Genomic DNA, 22,966 nt, shown 5'->3' with positions numbered 1-22,966 from the left:
GAAAAACACAGATATATAATATAAGCAAATGCTTATTCTTATGCATACTACCATTGCCATCTCGAACTCCAGGCCTTAAGCCAGACAGCGTGTGACGTCACGAGGAAGGCCAAACGTCAAAATTTGACATTTGTTTACATTTTCAGAAACAATCAAATACGGTGTTTTAATCATTCTTATGGAAAATTGTGAGATAAGCAAAAGCTTGGTGGCAAGTTTATATAATAGTTTCAGTTGATACCAGGGTATTTACTGTTCATCGAACGTCGCAAAGACGTTGAAACCTGGGAAGTATTTTTATACCCTATCAACATTTTTGTGATTACAAATCGTTGTAAGGGCAATTTGTGTTTAAGTGTTTTTTAAGTGTGTAAAATATTGATGTCGGGCAAATTTGTATCCTTTATCGCAAGCTATACATTGTGTATACCTAGTAGTAGAGGCCGAGGGGGTACCAAGCGACGTCTTACGGTACGTTTATGTTGGAGCTACGATGAGCGATAAAAGCGGCGACAAGAGCGAACTGCCATGGTTTTCAAATGGCAATTCGCTCTTGTCACCGCTTTTATCGCTCATCCTAGCTCCAACATAAACGTATCCTTAGTAATAACAGAGAGGACGGTTTTGAATATTTGAGAAATTGATTGACTTTGGTCGTGACTGTCGCTTCTTGGATCCTTTATGTTGCCAATGAAAGAAAAATAAATTCCCCATTCGGTAATTTTTTAACAAAAATTATTATATTTGAATTAAATAAATTGTCGACCGAAAAAAATTTGTGTATTACACGGCTAGAAAATGTTTTGCAAGTCCTTGCACTAGTGCGCCTCGGCTGGCGCCTCTGCTCCACAAACCGTGCTTGCACTTGCAAAATAGCATTTTCTATACTTGGGCCAACCAACAGATATAGTAATAAAAAAAAAGGAGATGTGGCCTAGTTGCGTAGAACGATATACGCCGAAGCCTGTTTTACAATGAAGCAGGTTCTTTCTAATAAATAGAGAACCAAAAGTCTTGAAAAAAAACTATTTTATAATACAAATCGAAAAATGCCAAGGAAAACAAACAAACAGAAACACGTGGTCAAACTCCCGAAGCGAGGTTATGGCCCGTATTCACCAACGCCAGTTAAAGTTAACTGTAGGTTAAAATATACGAAAACATTGTTATAACAATAGGTAACTAAAGTAACGAAGTATTTTAACCTACAGTTAACGTTAACTGCCGTTGGTGAATACGGCCGTAAAACGAATGAGATGCCGGATGCCGTCAAGTAATTTTTGTGGATGTACATCAGGCTTTCGAAAATCTGCGCACATTTTGAACAAGCCAATTGGAAGCTGCTATTTAAAATACGCGGCACTAGGGGGCGGTTTTATTACTATATCTGTTGGTTGGCCCAAGTATAGCCTTGTGATCCAAATAACTGTTTTTTTACTCGGCGGATTTGCGCACTCGCGCTGGCTCGAGCGGCAAATTTTCCTTCTCGTAAAAAAAATATTACTTTACTCACTTGTTGCATAAATAACTATTATCGAACTCCTTACGTAATGTATCTATGTATACAGGGTGTCGCAAAAATGGCGTACTAACGGTGCACTACGGTGTAGAAGAGATTACCGTAAACGTCAGAAAAATGTTAAAAAAATTCTATAGGACTTATTTTCTGATTTGGCGGTCTTTGAAAGTGGCACTTAACAGGTCAATTATTTTGAAATATATATATATGAAATTGTCATGACAGCTACCTCTAATTGTACATATTATCACAAAGAACAAGATCACTCACTACCAATATCTAATCCTGCATAATAGAGAATTTAGAAGCTTTGGAAATCGAAAAAATTGCAAGGTAATGATGTACAAATATATCTTTGTTTACATTGTATTACCGTTACTAAAAATAAAAATGATTGATTTTTTTGTCGGAAACATTTTTTCCATATTTTTTTAATGTACATTTAAACATCCTCGATATGGTAGTAAGTAGTTTGTACGCTAATTTTGGGACAGCCTGTATATGTTATACTTCTTCTCATGTGTCAGCTGGCGTCACATAACCGAGAGTCTTTGTAATCAAGGGCCAACAAATTTTTGAGTTTAGTAAGCTTGAAGGTGCTCTCCCCCAAACTCCCAAGAGTTTTATCTAAGATTATTGACAAAACATTAAAAAAATTATCGTAAAAAATCGATTTTCAAAATTCAACTTTAAGAATTTATGTGATTAATATCTTTGTAGAGTTAACTCGAAAGAAATTTGTTTAAAGGAACTTATAACTTATTTTCATTAAATCTACCCAAATTTGAAAGATTGCCTACCCTTTCTGACATACCCTGTATACATCTTAAATACTGTTTTTAGTGGTCGAGCCAGATATGTAAGAATTGGTGTAACGGATTTGGAGGACACCAACCACAGACAACAACTAGAAGTTGAGGAACTAATACCATACCCAGAGTATAAATCAAGTTCTCATTACCATGACATTGGACTGTTGAGACTGAAAAGATCAGCCAAATTAGATTCCTTTACTGTGCCAGCATGTCTCTACAGAAAGCATGACATAGAAGCAGAAAAAGCCATAGCTACTGGTTGGGGTCATACCACTTGGGGAGGTTCTGGTTCTAATAATTTACTCAAAGTCACATTAGATCTTTTCGATCATGCATCGTGTAATCGATCGTACAAGAATCAAATTTCAAGGAGACTTAAAGATGGAATTATAGATGACATACAAGTTTGCGCCGGTTCACTTGACGACGAAAAAGACACCTGTCAGGTAAGCTTACATCTTAGCGATGAATGTGGAGTTGTATTTAGCGAAAGTATCTGCACCTAACAAATAACTAAATTCCGTAAACCTTAGGGTGATTCTGGAGGGCCGTTGCAAATTTTCCATGAGAGTAAGGATATCAAGTGTATGTACGACATCATAGGGGTTACATCTTTTGGAAAAGCTTGTTCTGGAAGTCCAGGTGTATACGTCCGAGTCTCGCAATATATTGGGTGGATAGAAGATATTGTTTGGCCAGAAAATTCTTAAACAAAATTGTATTTCTTCAGAAAGTTTCGAAACAGAAGAAAAGAAAGTAATTTTATTCTTTTAGTTTCCTTATTAAATAAATATAATTAATGACTGAACTTTAGTGTTGAATATTTTAAATATTTTATGACATTTATTAATAAAATTTATTACTTCGTTTAAAGTTTGAAGAAACGTTTTTCGTCAAAATTAGAAAAAATCTTGTATGTAACACGTTAGGAAATGCAATTTTTGTGTAACTCGCTGCGTTCGTCCGCTCGTTACACAAAATAACGCATTTCCTAACTGGTTACATAATAAATAGCTATTTTATAACATGTAATTATAACATGTAATGTAATTAATGATGCATATAAATAAATAAATGCATCACTAATTTTAACCTTGATCGGTTATTTTTGTGTTTTATTAATTATTATAATTTTCTTCCTAATAAGTGATACATAATTCACAAAATATTTTCAACATCTTATATTCGGGAAAAACCCAGTAACCTATTTTAACCTCAGAATTTCCAAGTTTATATATTTAACCACATCGTTCTACGTCATTTTTATCAGAATTACTTGTTTTGCTTAGAAATCATTATGGTCTGATAAAAAAAAAACATTTCTTCGCATGTTGCAAAGTTATTAAAGTTGTTAATGTGATTCTTGTCCGATTTCAATAAGCAATATATCAAATGAAAAGGCGTTTAAGGGACTATGAACTGCCATATAATATTAATTTTTTAAAGAAGCAGTTTAAGGCTCCACGATCCCTCACGTAGCGCCTATACTAAATACATGAAGTTATTTTTTTCGGAATTTTTCTACAAAATCAACTTTGAATCAATGCTTGACTTTTGGTTGGTTAGTAGGCACCTAAACGGAGGTCGATAGCATATTATTTTTAAAAAAAGTGTAACAGTTAATTTGTAATTAAATAAAAACGCGAAATCATTTTTTTCGGATTTTTTTGTCCTGGAACGTTTTTTCGCGGTAAGTAAACACTCATTTGATAGATAATTGAAATACGGAGGTCGATAACATTTTCTTTTTTCGTTTACTGTCGTAGTTTTTTTGTTATTTATAAAAAATAAATCCCAAAATAGGCAACCAAAAGTACTTAAGACGACGCGGCCCTTGCCGTCGGACATGGTTTATGGCTAGTGAGAGCGACTTACGCAGGTCCTTATAACGCACTAATACTTTTATGACCGAGGGTTCGGTCAGCCCATTACTATGGGCCGTCATTTATTACAGGGGGTCTTTAACGCACTTGTGCTCTGCAATTTTTGCGATGTTATAAAAACAGGTTGCACTGATCAGAATTGTCATAAATGTCATCTTTGATTCTTTGTTTTTTCCACAAATCGCGTGCCCCTTGTTTTCTACTCTTTCGTTTTTTCGAAACAGATAATTTACTATTTTTCCCCATTTTGTCAAAAAAGATGAATGCTAAATATTATCTACTCCTAAACAATAAACCGACTAAAACTAACTTTAAAACGAAACTGTATTAAATTACTAAAAAAAAAATTACCACTAATATACACTAATAGTACCTACTACACTATATTTAAATTAAAAAACCTATATTAAAAAAAATATAGTTTAAAATAAAACTATATTGCGGGCTACAGCAGATAACTTCGACAGAAGCAAAGCAAGTATCTCGTATTTGTCAATCAATTTCAGATGAAGAGAGTCACAAATCAAATGGTAAAATATTTTGGAAATTTTGTATAAACTGACTGACTGACCCCCACCACATATTAATAATCAGTAAGCATTTTCTTAGAAGGTATCAAAGCGTATACCCTCAAGACAACTTGCAGAATACAGGGTGGTCCCGATATAACCTGCTAAAAAAATTCTGGGTCATTAGAAGGACATAACAAGTCCAAAAACCCCTTTTCGTTAGGTCCAAAATAATGGGGATAAATTAACCCCTATCCACACCCATTCGACGCTGCTGACCACAAAAATACGTACCTACTCAGGAATTAATTGTTGGTGTTTGTAAGGATGACAGTATCTAAGCAACATAGGTACCTGGATCGTTTATGACAAATCTCAAATCTGACAAACTAAATCAAATTAATGACATTTATTAAAAACGCTGTACACTGCGTGCGTTAATTCACCAGCTTATTTAGGTACAAAAGCTGATTTTGTAGACTGAGATGAATGAGTAATAAATAAAGTGGTGTTCCTCAATGTGTAAATAAATGTAGAGGTAGTGTGTGCAAAATTGTGAAAGAACCGTGTAATAAGAGTATCGTCTTAATTGTGGTTAAATAGCCAAAATAATGTACCTATTGAATAAATTTATTTACACTTTACATATTCGTACTTTCAACTCTAACTGAGAATATCTACTAACTAATGAAAGGTAAAGTAGACTAGAAAAATTATTTTATAATAAATGTTCTGTGTGCCTTCCGTTGGCATTTAATCACATTTGAGTACGCTGGTACCAATTTTCATAAGCAGAATTCAGCATTTCTGGGTTTTTACGAATCTGGTTCGCGGCGTCTGTTACGCGATTCTGGAGTTGGCCTTTTGTATTTATTTCAACTTCGTATACCCAATCTTTCGTGTGGTCCCAAAAATTAAAATCCAGAGGGGTTAAATGGAGGATCGGGGACGCCATCGTATTGGAATCAGTCAGAACCAACCTCACATAAATGTAGATGTATAAAAAGTAAGTTTTATTTATTAATTTATTTTAAAGTATACATGTAATGGATACTTTATTAATTACTCTTATTTCTTTATTTAGCAATCTTATTTCTCAAATACAAAATTTCCCAATACAAAATCAACAATCTCTTAACATTTTTTTGGTCACTGATCGCAAAATGTGTTTTAATTTTTTTTTATTTGCGGATACTTTAAGGTCTCTTTCTTTGGCTCGTCGATAAGATGGTGAAAGTACGACGTGGTACCAATTTTATGTGAACAGAGGGATTACTACTTTACAGTACCCACACAATGAAAACTTGCCGCTTTCGTAATTTACGGCTTTTTGAGTTTACGACTTTACCCAAGATTTAAAATGAATGGACTATAGCTCCACAAAAGTACAACTGGACGGAAGGACTCCTTCAGGAAAACGCTCGCCGTATGGTCGCCTTGCCGGTCTTGAATTACCACGTGTTTCGCCATAGAGTAAATGCAAATCGGCGTATTCTTGTTTTGTGAATTTCATAACTTTTTGAAGGATTCGCAAATTTAAAATTAAACTTGACAAATGTCATAGGTGTTGCAGGTACCGTTGCTAAAGAAATTGCAGCCAAGTAACCAGAATTACCTTTTTAAAACCGATTAAGTCATTAGCGTACAGCAAATTTTGACCAAATTTTCAATTATTTTTATCTCTAAAACGAAAAGACTTTTATTAGAAACTTTTTTTGTGTATGAGTTCTACTCATCGTCACCTATTACAGGATTTCTTCTGGCAGGTTATATCGGGACCACCCTGTATAATCTCCAGTGGTTTCTAAGCCAGCAATTACTGGAAATATCTGGATTCATACGACCATAATGGACCCTATTAAAACCCTCGAAGATTATCAATATTTTTCTGTAAATAGTCAAGTAACTTCTTAGTGCACAGGACAAAATGCAAAACTTGACGAACAAATAATATTTTTTTTTACCTACAATATGAAAGATTCAGGTATAATAAAGTGAAACGACCCTTCCAAATGTTTCTCAAAAATATTGCAGGTAAACAAGAAGGTAGAGAATATCGACATACTGTTATTAGTTATTACTTGCTACAATTTTTTCAGATAATCAACTTATCAACTGTCATTATACTCTAAATAATGCAAGAAGTCCCACGGCAAAAATATGGACTAATGGACATTTATGGTAACGACTTAAAAATTTAAAGTAGGAACATTCAAAACTACTTTATTTGACATCCACATTTCATTTCTGTTACAAATCGAAACTTTTATTAACTCAATATTTTGATTTTTATGAAATTACACATGCATCAGCGCCACTGTCACGTTTGACAAGACTTCTTACATTATTTAGAGTATAATTTATTTTTTTTTAATTTTAATAAAAATATGTTTTTATCTTATCCTTATCTAAATGAATAAAAATTCGAATTGACTTAATTTTAAAATATTAACAATGCAAAATTATAACTATTTTTTAGTATTTGGCTGACCTCTCTGAAGTCTAGGATCCCCTAATTCGGGAAGAAAGTCCCAAAATAAAATGTTTCTAAGTATTTTCCTTTTCCAATTTCATGCCAGAATCTATTATCTCTTTTAATTATGAAATATTTTAAATCAGAACTGATTTTTTCTTTGGTAGGAGTATAAACAACGAAGTAACAAGTATCACGATTGGTGATATTTGTGGTCCTTGTACCTAATATGTATATGTTGTTCACGTTGAGTTGACAATTTAAAGGTCAAATAATTTTTGGCTCTGTAATTATGTTTTGTAAATAGTGACATGCAGGTAAACACCGTTCACGTTGAATTGAACATTGCTAAATTGCATTATGTTGGTTAGCTGCATGTCACTATTTACAAAACATAATTACAGAGCCAAAAAATTAAATTATTTGACATTGAGATTGTTAACTCAACGTCAATAACGTTTAATAATACGGATGCAATGTTTTTAATTTCATATGGTTTTCATGATCCATCGTTAAATAAATCATTAATCTTATTTTTGATACCTTCTTCAATTGTTACTTCACGTGGGGGAAATGGGTACTTTATTTCAAGAATTGCATCCGAATTTATTAATCCATCTCTTTGCTAAAAATGATTTATATTTATCAATAAACATGGCACAACTTTTAACATTCAACCCGATAATGTGCTCCAATTTTTCGCTTTGTTTTGTCGCAGAACTTCAAATGGATGATTTTTCTGAATACAAAACTTCTTTTACCGTATTTCTAGTGTCGGTATTCCGAAATAATGGTTTATGGGATAACGGGAACGGGTTTGTCGGCCGTGTCGGCATTTCTACCTGACAGAAAATGCATGCATTTTATGACCATAACTTCTGCTCGAAGGACCCCCGGCAAATTGATTGACACCCGTCAAAATTTACAGAGTATACAACCCACTTTCCTCGAAACTGGAATTTTATTTTACTCCACTGGAGCCTTAAGTGGGATGATATTTAACTTTCTTATTTTAAATTGTGATATATATTTTTCATTACTTATTTTTAAAGTCACTATTTTTCTAAACATTGCTGTATAAAAATATTATTTGTTTTTTGAAAAGTTTTGAAGAAATAAAAATGTTTTATAAATACACTGCGCCGCAAAATTAACGCATAATTTCAAAACTCGTGTTTTTGAGCCAAATTTATTTCCAGTTACAACATTTCGAACTGTAAAGTATTAAAGAAGTAGATTTATAAAAGTAAACACTACATTAATCAGAACACAACAAAGAAATCAAGAAAACAAAAAAATAAAAAAAATCAAATTCGGAGAAAACAAAGAAATTTAACATTTAATAGTGCGTGTTGGCACACCGTGCCTTTATTACAGCTGCACAACATTGTCTCATGCTTAAAATGAGGTTTTGTATAACTCTTTGCTTAATTTCTTCTCAAACTTGAGTTAGACCCAAAGACAGCTGATGAAGAGTTGTTGGTAGATTTGGTAACCTTCTAACTCTTTTATCTGTAGGATACCACAATTACTCGATGAGGTTTAGATCTGAACTCCTTGCTGGCCATTGCATTTGCCCAATTTCGACCTCACGGAAATAATGCTGCACTATTCCCGCAACGTGCGGTCGACCATTATCATGCATAAAAATAAAGTCATCCCAATAAATGGTCGGAATGGGACAATATGAGGTTCCAGAATATTGGTAATGTACGTCACCACATTTTGGTTTCCTCTTTCTAGCACCACCAAGTCTGTGCGAGCGTGGAAAGTGACACCTGCTCAAACCATAACGGAACCTCTTCCAAAATTGACGTTCGGGATAATGTTACATTGAGCATATCGCTCTCCTGAGCATCAGTTCACCCGGACACGTTTGTCACTTTGATCCAGGCAAAATCTGGACTCGTCAGAGAACATTACTACCTCCATTGATCCAATTCCCAATGAACGTGATTTTGGGTAAACAGCAATCGTACTCTTCGGTGAGCCGCTGTTAACTGTGGGCCCCTTGCTGGTATCCTGGGCCTTAAATCGTGTTCAGCAAGTCTTCTTCTAACAGTATTTGCACTAATTTGGAATTGATATCTTCCTAAAGTCATAAGTTGCAAAGCTGGAGCAGTCAGAGTTCTGTGTCTCAACGACTGTAAAAGCAGAAAACGATCCCATTGAGCTGTTGTTGTTCACCTGCGTCCTTGTCCAGGTCTTCTAGAGTATTCTCCTGTCTCGTGGAAATGACGCAAAACTCTAGATACCGTTGACTGGTGCAGATCAAGACCATTTGCAATATTTTGTTGATTAATACCGTCTTCGGCTAGTACAACAATTTGTGCACATTGTTCGGCTGTTGTATGTCAACTTAAACGTTCGTAGGGATTAATTTTCGAAATTTATGACTGAAGGAACCAAAACTTCTTACTAACCGTCTCTCAAATCCACAATCAAAATGCTTTACGAAATTGACCAATAACACTAATACAAACTTTTCATAATAAACAACTTTAGAAGTTATCAACATGGCGATTTTTGCTACTAAACAAAAGAAATACGATAAAATAAGAGATTCAGCATAAGGAAATCGCAGAAGAAGTAAAATACAAAAAACTACGGTTCATTTTTACTTTATGCGATAATTTTGCGGCGCAGTGTAATAATTGAGACATTTTAATGAAAAAGCGAATAAAATCAAGTTGCTTTGTGAGACCTGTCAGCTAGAGCATTTGTTACGCAAAAAATTTGACAAGTTGTTAAAATTGCATTTCCCCGTAATCGTGAGTAAAAAACACAGACAAGCTATTTCCGTACCTCGAATGGAGTTTAGATCTGACATGTAGCATGTTGGTCATTTCTTCAAATAGTCCTATAATTAACTCTGCAACAATAATAATGACTAATGAGCATTATTAATATTCTTGCTGGAGACAACCTAAATTGGAAATTATCCATTAAAATCTTGTCACAATGAAATTTATGTATACAGGATGTCTCAAAATTCGCGAATTCCGAATTCAGAGCGTTGTAGGGAATCAATCCAGTAGTCCAAATATGGAAATTAAAAAAAAAAACCGGGACTCCCCCCACAAAGATACATTTCTTCAAATACAGGCTGAAAAGTTCAGTGTTTATTGTTATTTATGGTGTAGATGATTGTGGAAAATAATAACGTAAAACAATTTTTTGAAGAATAGCTTTAGGTACTTTGTATTAAAAAAATCTAAATTTTTTTTAATTTTTCTTAAAAATGGGACGGGAACGTAGCTAGAATAGTATTTTGTCACTGTGGATATGAAGTCTGCTATTTATATTGAATAAAATTAAAGTGCTTCTTCAGGAAGAGCGAATTTTTTGTTCTAAGTATTTTTCGAGCTCCACTGAGTCCTTCCCTACCACGCTCTGAATTCGGAATTTGCGAATTTTGAGACACCCTGTATACCTTTTTTGTTAACATTTTGTAAAATAACTAATAGGAATAGGTTGTTTTTAATACTGAATTTGTGTTTTCTTTATTTACTAAAAAAATTTACTAAAAATTAAATTAAATTTATTAAAAATTTACTGGCGTTGGTGAATACGGGCCTAAGGCCCGTATTCACCAACGCCAGTTAAAGTTAACTGTAGGTTAAAATATACGAAAACATTGTTATAACAATAGGTAACTAAAGTAACGAAGTATTTTAACCTACAGTTAACGTTAACTCGCGTTGGTGAATACGGCCGTAAGGGCCGGTTTCACCAACGGCAGTTAGAGATAACTGTAGGTTAAAAGCTTCGTTACCGTAGTTACCTATTGTTACAACAATGTTTTCGTATATTTTAACCTACAGTTAACTTTAACTGGCGTTGGTGAAACCGGCCCTAAAACCACCAACAATAGTCATGTGCGTTCTGGGTCTTATGTAAAATAACGAATAATACTCTAAATTTATGTCTTATCATCAAACAATTTCGGAGCTAGGTCTTTGAAAGATTCCATTCCGCTTCAATTTCAATATTTGCGACGAATTAGGAGAGGCGTGTAAGAGGTTTGGTCTGGAGAAGGTAAATAATTAGAGCTCGTGCCAACTCTCATGATCGATGACGCAGAAACCAAAATGCGTCTGTACTATTCGAACTAAAAACGTCGGTACCATTTTGTCACGCTTTACAGATTTGTGAGCTAATTTATGTTGATATTTATTTGGCGAGAAGCCGACAAGTCCTTAGATAATGTCGGACATTCTAATCCAAATCCTTGAACAGTGTAGAATGCAAATTTGCCGCCACCCTGAAAATTTGAACTAAACGGCCGACGTTTTTACGTTTCACTTATCAAAATTGGGCTCCGCCTTCGCGCAGCTTTTGTCAAGGTCATCGATCATGACAGTTGGCACAAGCTCTACCTACCTTCGAATGATTGGTACCTCTCAGTACCTACCACCATCCTTGCGCATTCATCCTTACCATACAAATGCCGATTTCCTATCTTTGTGGCTGAAGAGAGGAGGAATGTCTCAGTTATCCGGTCCTCCTGAGGCAGAATTGAAAAAATAGTCCGTTGTCCTTTTTTTAGAATCTTTCTAAAGTCTTTCTGTCGCATCAGTTCTCAGAGAGATTTAGAGTTCTTCAGGATAGGTATCGTTGACACACACTGAGGACAGGTGTCAATTAAATCGGTTTCCACTAAACGTGACATATGTAAAATTGTGACATTCGCCAATAAGTGTAAATTTATATTTTACTTTGGTCACATCAAAGCTTGAGTAGACCTGTTTGATCTGATGGTATCCTTATTGTAACTAAATAAATATATATTTGTGAAATCGAATCAGTACAACGAAAATTCTTTTGTCACACAAAATTGACGCGTGTATCGTAAGAAGCTCTACTAGAAAGATTTTACCAAAAGACTATAAATCAGGAGAAAATATCTATCTAATAAATTTGTGTTCAAACTTATAAGTGGTGGAATAGACTGCGATAGCGACAGTGATGAAGAAATGTCTAATACAACAACAAAAGTGATGGTGATGAATTAATGTCTAATCCGCCGCCGGACATCGTAGATGATAATCGCAATAATTGTCCTGTCACCATAAATTATAACGGGAGTTGGCTTTGACCGAGTTTTTATTTTTTCTGTTACTTTATACACACGCAAGTACGAACGACAAACGTCACTCAGTACAATTGAAACATAACCAAATTAAGAGAAAAAACATTTATTGAAATGTCATACTTGTCAGTGTCTAAGGTGCAACGGAAAACAAAGAACGATCCATAGCCAACCCTAAGTGAAAATTTTAATAGTCACCCGTTATAAGTAATTGTATTGCAAATAGTAAATTTCTCATTTTGTTGGCAAACTGATAAAAAATACTATAAAGAAATTGTTAACATGTTTTGATAAATATCTATATAGTATATTTGAAAAAAGTAGATACAAAATAAATTTGTAATTTTTCCAATGATGTTCTTTGCTTTGTAGTTCGTGCGGTCGCCTAAAAAATTTACGCTGTGACTAGCCTCCCGGCTCCGGTATTCATACGAATCCCGGTTTTATGCAAGTGACGTCATCGACGACCGGTATCTCGGCTGGCGACGCAGTGCTTGCTTTCACATAATTGTCTGTTGAAACTAAATCGGAAATCATTCCTCATGCGGTTCGGTAACAATAAATACCTAATTAATTTCTAAGACAATTTAATGATAACAATTATTACTTAATATTTCAGTAACCTTTTCTCTGATGCTGCCTGGCAAGTTGTCCAAAATGTTAATGAAACGGCAACAAAACAAATGGCTCTGTGTTGTGTGCAATTCAGAAATTTGGAATTTTGATGTACCTAGGTATATTTTGAGGTTGGGGTACAGCCTTCTTTTTTTTTGTAGAACGGCAGATCGTATTTTTACAAGGGTAATGCACTCTGTAAAACTGTATAACTTAGTTTTGTGCTGCTGACGATCTACATATAAAACTTTTTTGTTTGTTAATGATGTCTTCTGTGTTAAAAATTTATTTTTATTTTCGAATTGTATACTTAATTCATAATGTTTTGCGCTCAGAATTTATTATATTTTTCTAGTTTTAGTATTAAGATATTTACCCTTTTTGAATAAACATTATACCGGGATATTAAAAATTATCTTGGTCAAAGGTGGTCATGGATTGGAAAACGTCCGTCTCAATTTATTTAGTGGGACGATTTCTTCGGTACGAACGATTGGCCTACCAGCACCTTTTTTATGAGTCACAGAGTCAGTTTCGCGAAACACACCAACACAATTTGTAAAAATCCTTCGACATTACTGCAAAGTATGGGAAAAAATAAAAAATAAAACTATCTGACAGATCTTGACATTCAAAAAATGATTAGCACAAATGCTTCGACAATTATTTGAAAATCCAAGATAATTTTTGATATCCCTGTACAAGTGTCCTACCTAAAACTTTCGAGTCTAATATCTTGGTTATTTGCCAACGGACTTTTATGAAATTTAAAATGCAGATATTTTAAACGGTGAAGAGTAAAATCCCATTAATGCGATAACCCAAGTCTTAAAAACGTAATTTTTATATGCCTTTTTAAAATGTTAAATCACTTAAGATTTACATCAAAAAATTGATCGTCAATAAAAAATGCTATGAGGAGAAACTCGTCCTTGAAAAAACGTCTGGTTTGCAAAAAAAAAAAAGAAAAAAACTGAGTTAAACGTGACTGCAGACGCAAAATGGTTGACGCGTATGAAACAAATACGCACTATCGTCGAATTTTGGTCACCCCTCGTCGCACAAACGCAAGTGACATTTGGCGTTTATTGTTACGTTTTATTGTTATTTATTTATGGCGAAGTTTATTTCCTTTTTTAACGACATTGAAATTTCTGCTATTATTTTCTATTTTTAAAGTACTTTCAATACAGTTATATAATTTTACTTTTCTAATAAAGCGCGCCCACTTTTTACAGATTTTAAGGAGTGTACAAAATGTTGCTCATCAATTATTTCAAAAGATGACTGCTCAAATACCTTCAAAATTTAGATCAAATTTTTAACAAAATCTAATTTTTTGGTTGGATAAGACGAGCGATTTAGTTATTTGTTGGTGTAGACACGTATTTTTTAATGTTTAACAATTTAATAATAATCCGCTTAATTTTCAATAAAGAAACATATGTTAAAATTTAATTTTTTAACTTTTATTATTATCACTAATTGAATCTTTACCGTCTGACATATCGAGATTTTAAATTTCATAAAAATCCATTAGCAAATAACCGAGATATTAGGCTCGAAATTCTTAGATGGAACATCCTGTACTACTACTGCAACTGTTGTTGTTAATGTCACCTCTACCTTGCATATTTGGACTTCACTGGGCCGAGATCCGTATATATGCGAGTATTGCAGGAGGCTTTGGTATTGCCCATCCCGTCTAGATGCAAATATTACGTTCCCAGCCGGGATTTAAATAATCCCGGTCATCGATGACGTCACTTGCATGATGTCGTAACAAAACCGGGATTCGTATGAATACCGGAGCCGGGAGGCTAGTCACAGCGAAAAATTTAATGTGTACCTACATCTGCGAAAAAGTACCTTTTGTCGACGCCTGTTTCAACCCTGGGCTAGAAAACCCAGAGTGGTACGAAAAAGATGCACTTTATGGCCTTGATACACAAATAACTATTTTCGGATTAGTCGATTTTCCAATTAAATAGTCTACCGCCAAAATTGTAGATACAGGGCCAAAGAAAATCTTCTACACATTATTCACAAAACATAAACGTTTTGGTGGAAATTGTTACAAATAATATCCTCAGCTCCTAATTTTTCAATGGCAGTATAAATGCACTAAGACGTCTTAAACTTCAAAAACTAAAAAATTGAACTAGACATAATTATAACTAGGTAATTTATCTTCTATCTGCTGCAATTTAATAGGCCCTTTTTATCACAAATTTTTCTTTGGCAATGTTTATAAGTTCTCGAGAATTATTTATAGAATTTTCTAAATTCTTTGCTACTCTTGTTCTCGGGCATTTTTTCGGATGTTCACACCTATCCCTATCCTCACTATTATTCCTTTTTTTTGGCTTCTGATTCTGTATCAACATTATTCTTGGAAGATCCTGGTTCATTTATTCGCCCTTCAATATTATTATCTGGCCTTTTTTTTATAAATTTCACAATCGGAACTACCGGCGAGGGTAGTAGTACTTTTGAATTCTGAAATAATTTATTAAATGTTATAATAGTTTCCTTACACGAATAGATGTAGCATACGTTCATTTCCTTCTCTGTCACTTTCCTTATTTCCTTCCCCTATTTCAATAATATCTTATTAGTAAATAAATGTATAAAAGCAGAAAATAAAAAGAAGTGTATCATATTTACGAAAATAAATGAATCCTTAACTTGAAGGTCACCTTTCACAGCCGTGGAATCTAATAAATTTAACATTTCTTCGTCAGCTGTTAACAGGGTAAGCGTTGCAGGACCTCCACCCGTGCCGCTTACATATTTCATAATTTCGCTGTTTTCCTTTTTGAATTGTTTTTTGAGGGCTTGCTATGTCTGTAAAAGCAAATATCAAAGAAGTAATTTGAAAGGAGAGGTAATGATGCATTGTCTCTTTAAAAATATTTTTACCTATATGATGTATTTAGTTATACCTATAATCGTGTCAAAAATAAATTACTCCCTAGAATTCGAACTTTAGAAAAATAATGTTTTCCATGTTGTGTGTAACTAGAATTTTCAAAAGTAATTTTGAATGGTTGGTTACTATGAATTAAGAGATTAAATACAAACAAATATGCCTCCAGAAAGCAAAATTGATTCCGAAACGAAAAAACGTCTACCACTTAGCGAGAAGTACAGAGTGATCAACAAGAATCCAAATCAGAGCAAGCGTTGCAAATTATCGGTCACGTCGTAGCAAAATCATATGCACACAAGCGGTCAAAACATGGGCGTAGACAATTTATGGTCTCAAACGCTACTTAATAAAAATGATACTTTATGAATTTTAGACGTTGGAATTATAATTGTGCATTTTATTATTATTATAAGATAAGGGAAACAATTTATAATATTAACAAGAGCAACATTTTACATTTGTAAGAGTAAGTAAATTATCATCTTTATTGCCAAACGCGACGCTACTGGTACGGAGATGCTTCGTTGAAATGTCACATTTCAAAATTCAAGGTTGTTGTTGTTGACAATTTAAGTGATTTAACCTAGAAAACAAATCTTCGATTTCGGCAAAGTTTACAGACGCTTATTGAAATTGTAAGCAATAATTATCCCAGAATAAGTTGTAAAATGGGTTTTACCATTAAAGAGAAGGCATTTTTATTAGATTATTTTCGAAAGAGGGTGAAACAAGAAAATGAAGACTGGCCTTACTTTATACCCCCTTACACCGAAGAATTTTAAGCCAGATGTCCGAACCTGATGGTATTGGTTATCAACAAGTTTATCAATGTCTTAAAATTATAGTGCCTAATTTTAGCAAATCATAATCGATCATTAAGAAGAAGTCAGGTCAGTCCTTAGTTCAAATTTTAGAAATGGTGCAAAATGTTCAACAAATTATCAAGGAACATCCCTCAACTTCCATAAGGCGTTTAAGACAACAAGTTAAATTGTGTTATGGCACTTATCAGAAATTTTTTAAGAAGGATATTAATTTGTTTCCCTTTGTGCGTTGCAAGAAATAAAACCCACATATTACCCTAAACAAATTGACAGCTTCATAAGGGTTTTTGAAATTATGAGAGGCGAGTTTGATTCTGTCTGGACCACAATGGAGAACATTTTGAGCAGTTTTTGTGAAAACTTATTTTTTGACCTTGGAGTAATTTAAATGTTTTAAACACTGCTAGAAAAGATACAAGTAAGTTCTTAATTACCCAAAAATTAGAGAATAATAACTTTTACACTTTTCTTACAGAAAACAACAAAACAAAGAATTGTGAAAAATAATTATGTATTTTTAAAATTTTGTAACTCAAGATTGTGCCTTATGAAGGAATTTTGTGTTTTTTCCTTAATCAATAATAAATAATAATTAATTATAACTTGCTTTTAAATCTATTATTCATGAATTACAAAAAAATTATAAAGACAATTAATGATAAATTTTTGAGAGATAGGCAACCAACAAAACGAGTGTCCACAGCAAGTAAATAAAAGCGGCTGATCCATGATGGAAATACGTTTCGATAAAACAAAAGATGAGGTAGCACTCTTGATTTGGTTTCTTGTTGATCACTCTGTAGAGCCATTATGCAAATGTTACAAGGAATTCGCTGCCTTTCGGTTACGATATTTTTGTTTGTCACTAGAAACCACATAGCCTCCAACCTAACCAAATTTATGGCAACCTAGTAACGAATATCCCTAAATCCTAGGGAGTAATTTATTTTTGACACGATAGTATAGTCCATGTAATACCCCAAGTCAGTAAAATGAAATCTTATATTTTTAATTATAAAATTTATGTGCATGAAATTATGTTATGCATGATGTTCTATAAAACAACAAGATTCAATTAATCAACAGAGATACGTTTTTTGCTGTAGTTGTCCGTTTTATCCAAAATTTTTATGTTAGGATATTTTACTGACGGGGTATTACGTGGACTATAATTGAACTTTTTTAATAAACAATTGTCAAAACGTTGTCACGTTGGTATGAGCCAAACATTGATTCATGATAATACGGTTTGTCACACTGAGTGTCAACATTTATTTAATGTAACTGAGTCTGCGCCCTGACGAGCGAGAGTTTATTTCAAATTCAAAAAGGATTTCCCTTGATTTCTCATTAAATTTGTTTTAAAAATGAATTCACGGAAGAAAGGTACGGGAAGTGAAGTGAGCATAACCTTAACTATGATTTGATGTAAAATTGTTAAACAGCTGATCCATATGCCACATTTTAGGGTGGTACAGTCTGGTTTTTTCTTAATTTTGACACTGACAATAATTGTTAATTAAAATAATTTCACTATAAGTACTTACACTTTTCCACTGCGGCCAATCTTTAAGTGCCCCCGGAAGAGCATTTAATTGTGTTGCAATTTTCATCTATTTATTTTGGGCATCTTTGTGGGTAAATGCAGAATTAAATTTTCCTTGCCGCAAAATGTCATCCTGTCCCATCAGCTCAATAAGTTTTCTTTTTTGTAGGTTTAAGAAATGAAATGTCCACAACGCTTGACATAATGTTCGACATTGTTTAATCTTAATACACTGACCGGCACAAAAAACGACTCACTTTGAATTTTATTGATATAATGAAGTACTTAATTCATTATTATGAGAAAAAAAATTTTGATATCATGTTGTATTGATAAGTGTTATTTAAGCTATTCTTTGCCAAAGAATGTCCGACAAACAAAACATTAAACACTGCAAATAAAATTTTAATGAAAAAAAATAAAAGTAATTTTTCAGAAAAAAATTTATGTTATGAAAAATTGCCAAAATTTGAACAGCATTTTGAATTAGTATCTCGTATTGTCACATTAAATCTTTTAACACGTAAATCAACCGACAAAAACACAACGCAAATTTTCTAATTATTTATTTAAACAAAACAATTCGGTTGCCATGGTGACCATAGCACTCCCGATCATTGAAAATATCCCAATTTAACTATAATAAAGAAAAATAAGAACAAATATAATTTCAAGATCATTTATTAAAGAAATCATAATGAGTCGTTTTTTATGCCGGTGAGTGTATACAGTGAGCGGCAAAAGTATGGAATAAATTTCTTAAAAATTAAACAATTTTTTTTTCAAAAAAATCTTTGGACAGGTCAATTTTAGTTTGTAAAAATACATATTTTAGTACAAAATAAAATTCCAAGCAGTCATTTGTTTTCAAGTCATGACGTCATCGATACTTTTTTTTAAATGGAAACCCCCTATTTTTTTCTTGATTCTGATGGCCAGTATAAAAATTTTGTTACCTTACATAAGGAAATTTTTGAGAAAAAAAAAAGTTGGAAAAAATAAATTTTATAACGAACAAAAACAAGTCAAAAACTGTGTTAGTAAGTACTTAAAATTATGGAATTAAATGTTTGAATTACCAACCCCCAGCTTGTTGACAATAAGCAAGTTTATGAAGAAATTCTCCCTGTTTTAGTTTTATCCCCGCACCCAATCAAAACTACAATTTCTATACGTTGTGTTTCTGTTAAATGAATCATTTTCGAAAACGTTTTGTAAAACAAATAACACATACGAATGAAATTGACAGTAACATTTGACTGTTTGATTTACCTACTTGATTTTTTGACTTGTTTTTGTTCGTCTATTTTTTCCAACTTTATTATTTTTTTTCTCAAAAATTTCCTTATGTAAGATAACAAAATTTTTTTGCACGACCTGTATATAATGACTAATGAGCAACTTTACTCCCTGATTGTATGGAGTAAAGTGGCTCTTTTTTCCCCTTGGGCAAAAAACCGCAGCCAACTCAAGCTTTTGGTCATCTTTTTTCCCCTTGGGCAAAAAATCATAAGCCTATTCAACCTTTTATGGTACATATTTATTTCGAATTTTTTTTTTTCACTCGAGGTGCAGTATGTAGCCCGAAGGCGAAGCCCGAGGGACCTACAAAGCAACGACGGTAAGAATCATGCATTCCCGAGGTGCAGATACTATTACATATTTGCACGATTCAAAACTTTTAATTGAAAAAAGCCGAAAGGTTAAAAATTATTTTTAACTGTCAACATGACACTTCAATTTAGCTTGACAGTTAGTGATAATTTACAAATTTTCGGCTTTTTTCTATTAAAACCGGCGAGTCGTGCAAAAAATAGTATATGGGCCTCGGGAGTGAATGATTTTTACCCTCAGTGCATAATATACTATTATACTGTGATTTAGACAATTAAAAGGGCTATCAGAATAAAAAAAAATAGGGGGTTTCCATTTAAAAAAAGTATCGATAACGTCCCCTCGAAAACAAATGACTGCTTGGAATTTTCTTTGGTAATAAAGCATGTATTTTGATAAGGAATTTATTCCATACTTTTGCCGCTCACTGTATAAATGAACAAAATCCGTATCGTCTATTTATGAGGTGACAAATGTGACACAGACATAAGACCACTAGACGCCACCGCCGATTTTTAAATTAAAATTTTTAGTCTCCTATTGGTTGGAAAGTCAAATCATGTGGACTAATTGTCGACATATTGCATTTTTAAATTCTCATGTGAAATCATTTTCCAAACATTTCAAGAATACAGGTGTGAGAACATTTTAAATTCTAATGGGAATTCATCTACTGGAAAATATTCTCAAACGAATATTTTCCAGTGATTTCAAGAATTGTGCACCCGGGGCAACCACCTCTCCTTGTAAGCCGAAATGTGCGGAACACCCATCTTGTGGGAACCAGATTTCTGATTTTCTCTTGCAACTTCTTCTGATTCAATTGCTACTTTAGTTACTAATAAATATAAATAATATAAATAAATACATATAAACAATAATCAAATTGATTGCAGTATGTTACTGGAGAAGTTGCTGTTTCATATCCTCGCCCAAACAGTAGAGATTATCCATGTTTTTATTTAAATGTAGCCAGGACTAACGTGCAATTGTGCACTATTAATATTTATCATCACTTTACAAATTTTATCACAAATTCATGATTCAATAAACTTAAACGATAAAAGTCAAACATAACCTAGAATGACATAAAAACTTGACTTTTTAGGTTGATCCTTCGTCAAAACTAGTGTACCTATATAAAAGTTTACTGAGAGTAGGGCAAACAGCGTGATCCAATTTGATTGGTGGATCACTTTTACCACAGCCTATTTATTTATTTTATTAAAATATACGTCATTGTGACATTCATTGCCGTTCGTCAAATAAGAACAATGACAGGCTGCAGTGTAAAAGGATGTAAAAACAGAAGCGAAGGTGGTATAATTTTCAAATCTATCCCGAAAAACCCATATAAGCGTTCTATTTGGACAAAGCACATGAATAGAACGCCACCGAAGAATGGAAGAATATGTGCAGACCATTTTTCAGAAGATTAGTGGGAAATTTATGGGAAAGTACTGAAGAAGCATGCTGTACTTTCTATTTTCGGCTTTCCGAAGTTCTCATTAAATTCAAACATAGAAGAAAAATGTGTGCTGCGTTACCGGATAATTTAAACCAATTTAAAGAAAATTTTGATCACGTCCATCTCCAAAAAAAAATTCAGAATTTAAAGGAGATTGATGATTTTTAAAGTAAATAACAAAAAATTAAGTAATGCCCTCTACTTACAAAAAGTAAACGAATTACTATTAGACCTTATTCTAAATTTGTAGCTCTAAAGGAATACAAAGCAGGATGTCTGTTTTATGTGACGGACAAGACATTTCAGACTGCAATTTTAGTAGAAAAAGCATTTTCCAATTTAAAAAAAAATAGCTACAGCGGCAATATATTGAAAATTCTAAAGGATGGAGTTTTTGCTGATCCTGATTATCAGGTAATCACATTTCGACGTTGTTGTAACATAAAATCAAAGTTTGCACTAAAATTGATGGTTTATCGTTTAAAAATTTATACTGCGAAATTAAAAAGGGAAATCAGAATCCGCCAAAAAAATTAATGGTCCAGCAAGAGTCATGCCATGAGGGATATGGTTCAAAATTTAAAACAATAGATTCGTATTTAGTATTTAAATGAATACATATTTATTATTGTTCAATAAAATATTGTTTGGTTTGGTTCCAGTATTTTTCATTTTTTTATTTATTCTGATCCGTTAAAAGAAACTCTTGTGACGCTACTGACCTAATGACATTAAACTGACATAAATTTGGATCAAAAATAGTTGTCAAATATATACGTTTGCCCTACTCTTAGTAAACTTTTATATAGGTACACTAGTCAAAACTACCCGCCAAATTTGACATTTTTCAGCGTTTCCCAAACAAAGTGATTCCTTTGATTTTCTTGTGACCATTAGCATTTATAAAAGGCAAGTTCGGTTGTTTTGCCTTCTTTTCACACGTCAGGTTAAAATATCTGCACAACTTTCAAAATCACTTTTGCCGTCTCCGTTATCTTTTTTGCTTCTGCGTGCCCCTTCGCATTTTCTCTCATATGTTCCCCTTTGTGCTTCTTTTCCGACTTCCATTTTCTTTGTCATTTTTCCATTTCCGTTGTCTCCGTTTTCTCCCCTACTGAAAAAGCACTAGACTCCCCGTTAATTCATTCCATTTCCACGCACCCCCCTCTGTTGTTATTTTTCTATAACCCACTTTTACTTCTTTCCCTTCCTTTTTTCTTCTTTCGTAATGGTTCTTAGTTTGTTCTGTATCATTCGTTCTTGTTTTGTAAGGTCATTGTCTATGAATATCTTCTCTGTTTCCTTCTTTCCCACTCCACTCCTCCATCTCTACTAGTACTTGATCCTTGTTTATGGTGTAACAATCTTTGACTTTAGCTTCCTCTGTTTTCTTTTATAATAGTATATTATGCACCGAGGGAGTGAAGCGGATGATTTTTACCCGAGGTGCAGTTTGTAGCCCGAGGGTTCTACAAGGCACTGAGGGTAAAAATCATTCACTCCAGAGGTCCATATACTATTTTTTGCACGACCCAACGATTTTAATTGAAAAAAGCGGAATGTTTTAAAATTATTTTTAATCGTCAACATGACACTTGTTTTACGAACACAAAAATGATACTGCTCGTCAAATCTTAGATGGCCGCTAAGGATGCGCAGAAGAGGGAGTGCGATGC

At 33.4% G+C, this 22,966-nt stretch overlaps 1 protein-coding gene and 1 long non-coding RNA gene across 2 annotated transcripts in view; both read left to right on the top strand.

The window, feature by feature from the left end:
* Positions 1-3,432, top strand: part of LOC138134490 (serine protease snake-like) — a 38,821-nt gene extending 35,389 nt beyond the window's left edge. Inside the window, exons 5-6 of the mRNA XM_069052787.1 lie at positions 2,363-2,780; positions 2,868-3,432. Coding sequence (XP_068908888.1) covers positions 2,363-2,780; positions 2,868-3,044 — 595 coding nt within the window. The 3' untranslated portion in view covers positions 3,045-3,432. The remainder of the gene's footprint in view (positions 1-2,362; positions 2,781-2,867) is intronic.
* A 12,619-nt stretch (positions 3,433-16,051) lies between these two features.
* Positions 16,052-17,264, top strand: LOC138135872 (uncharacterized). Its single transcript, XR_011161114.1, has 3 exons — positions 16,052-16,641; positions 16,697-17,080; positions 17,138-17,264. It is a non-coding gene; the product is annotated as an uncharacterized lncRNA (long non-coding RNA).
* Positions 17,265-22,966: the final 5,702 nt, after the last annotated feature.

The sequence above is a fragment of the Tenebrio molitor genome, chromosome 7 (assembly GCF_963966145.1).
Source record: "Tenebrio molitor chromosome 7, icTenMoli1.1, whole genome shotgun sequence".
NCBI classification, from domain to species: Eukaryota; Metazoa; Arthropoda; class Insecta; order Coleoptera; family Tenebrionidae; genus Tenebrio; species Tenebrio molitor.
This window is presented reverse-complemented; position numbering and strand designations above follow the sequence as displayed.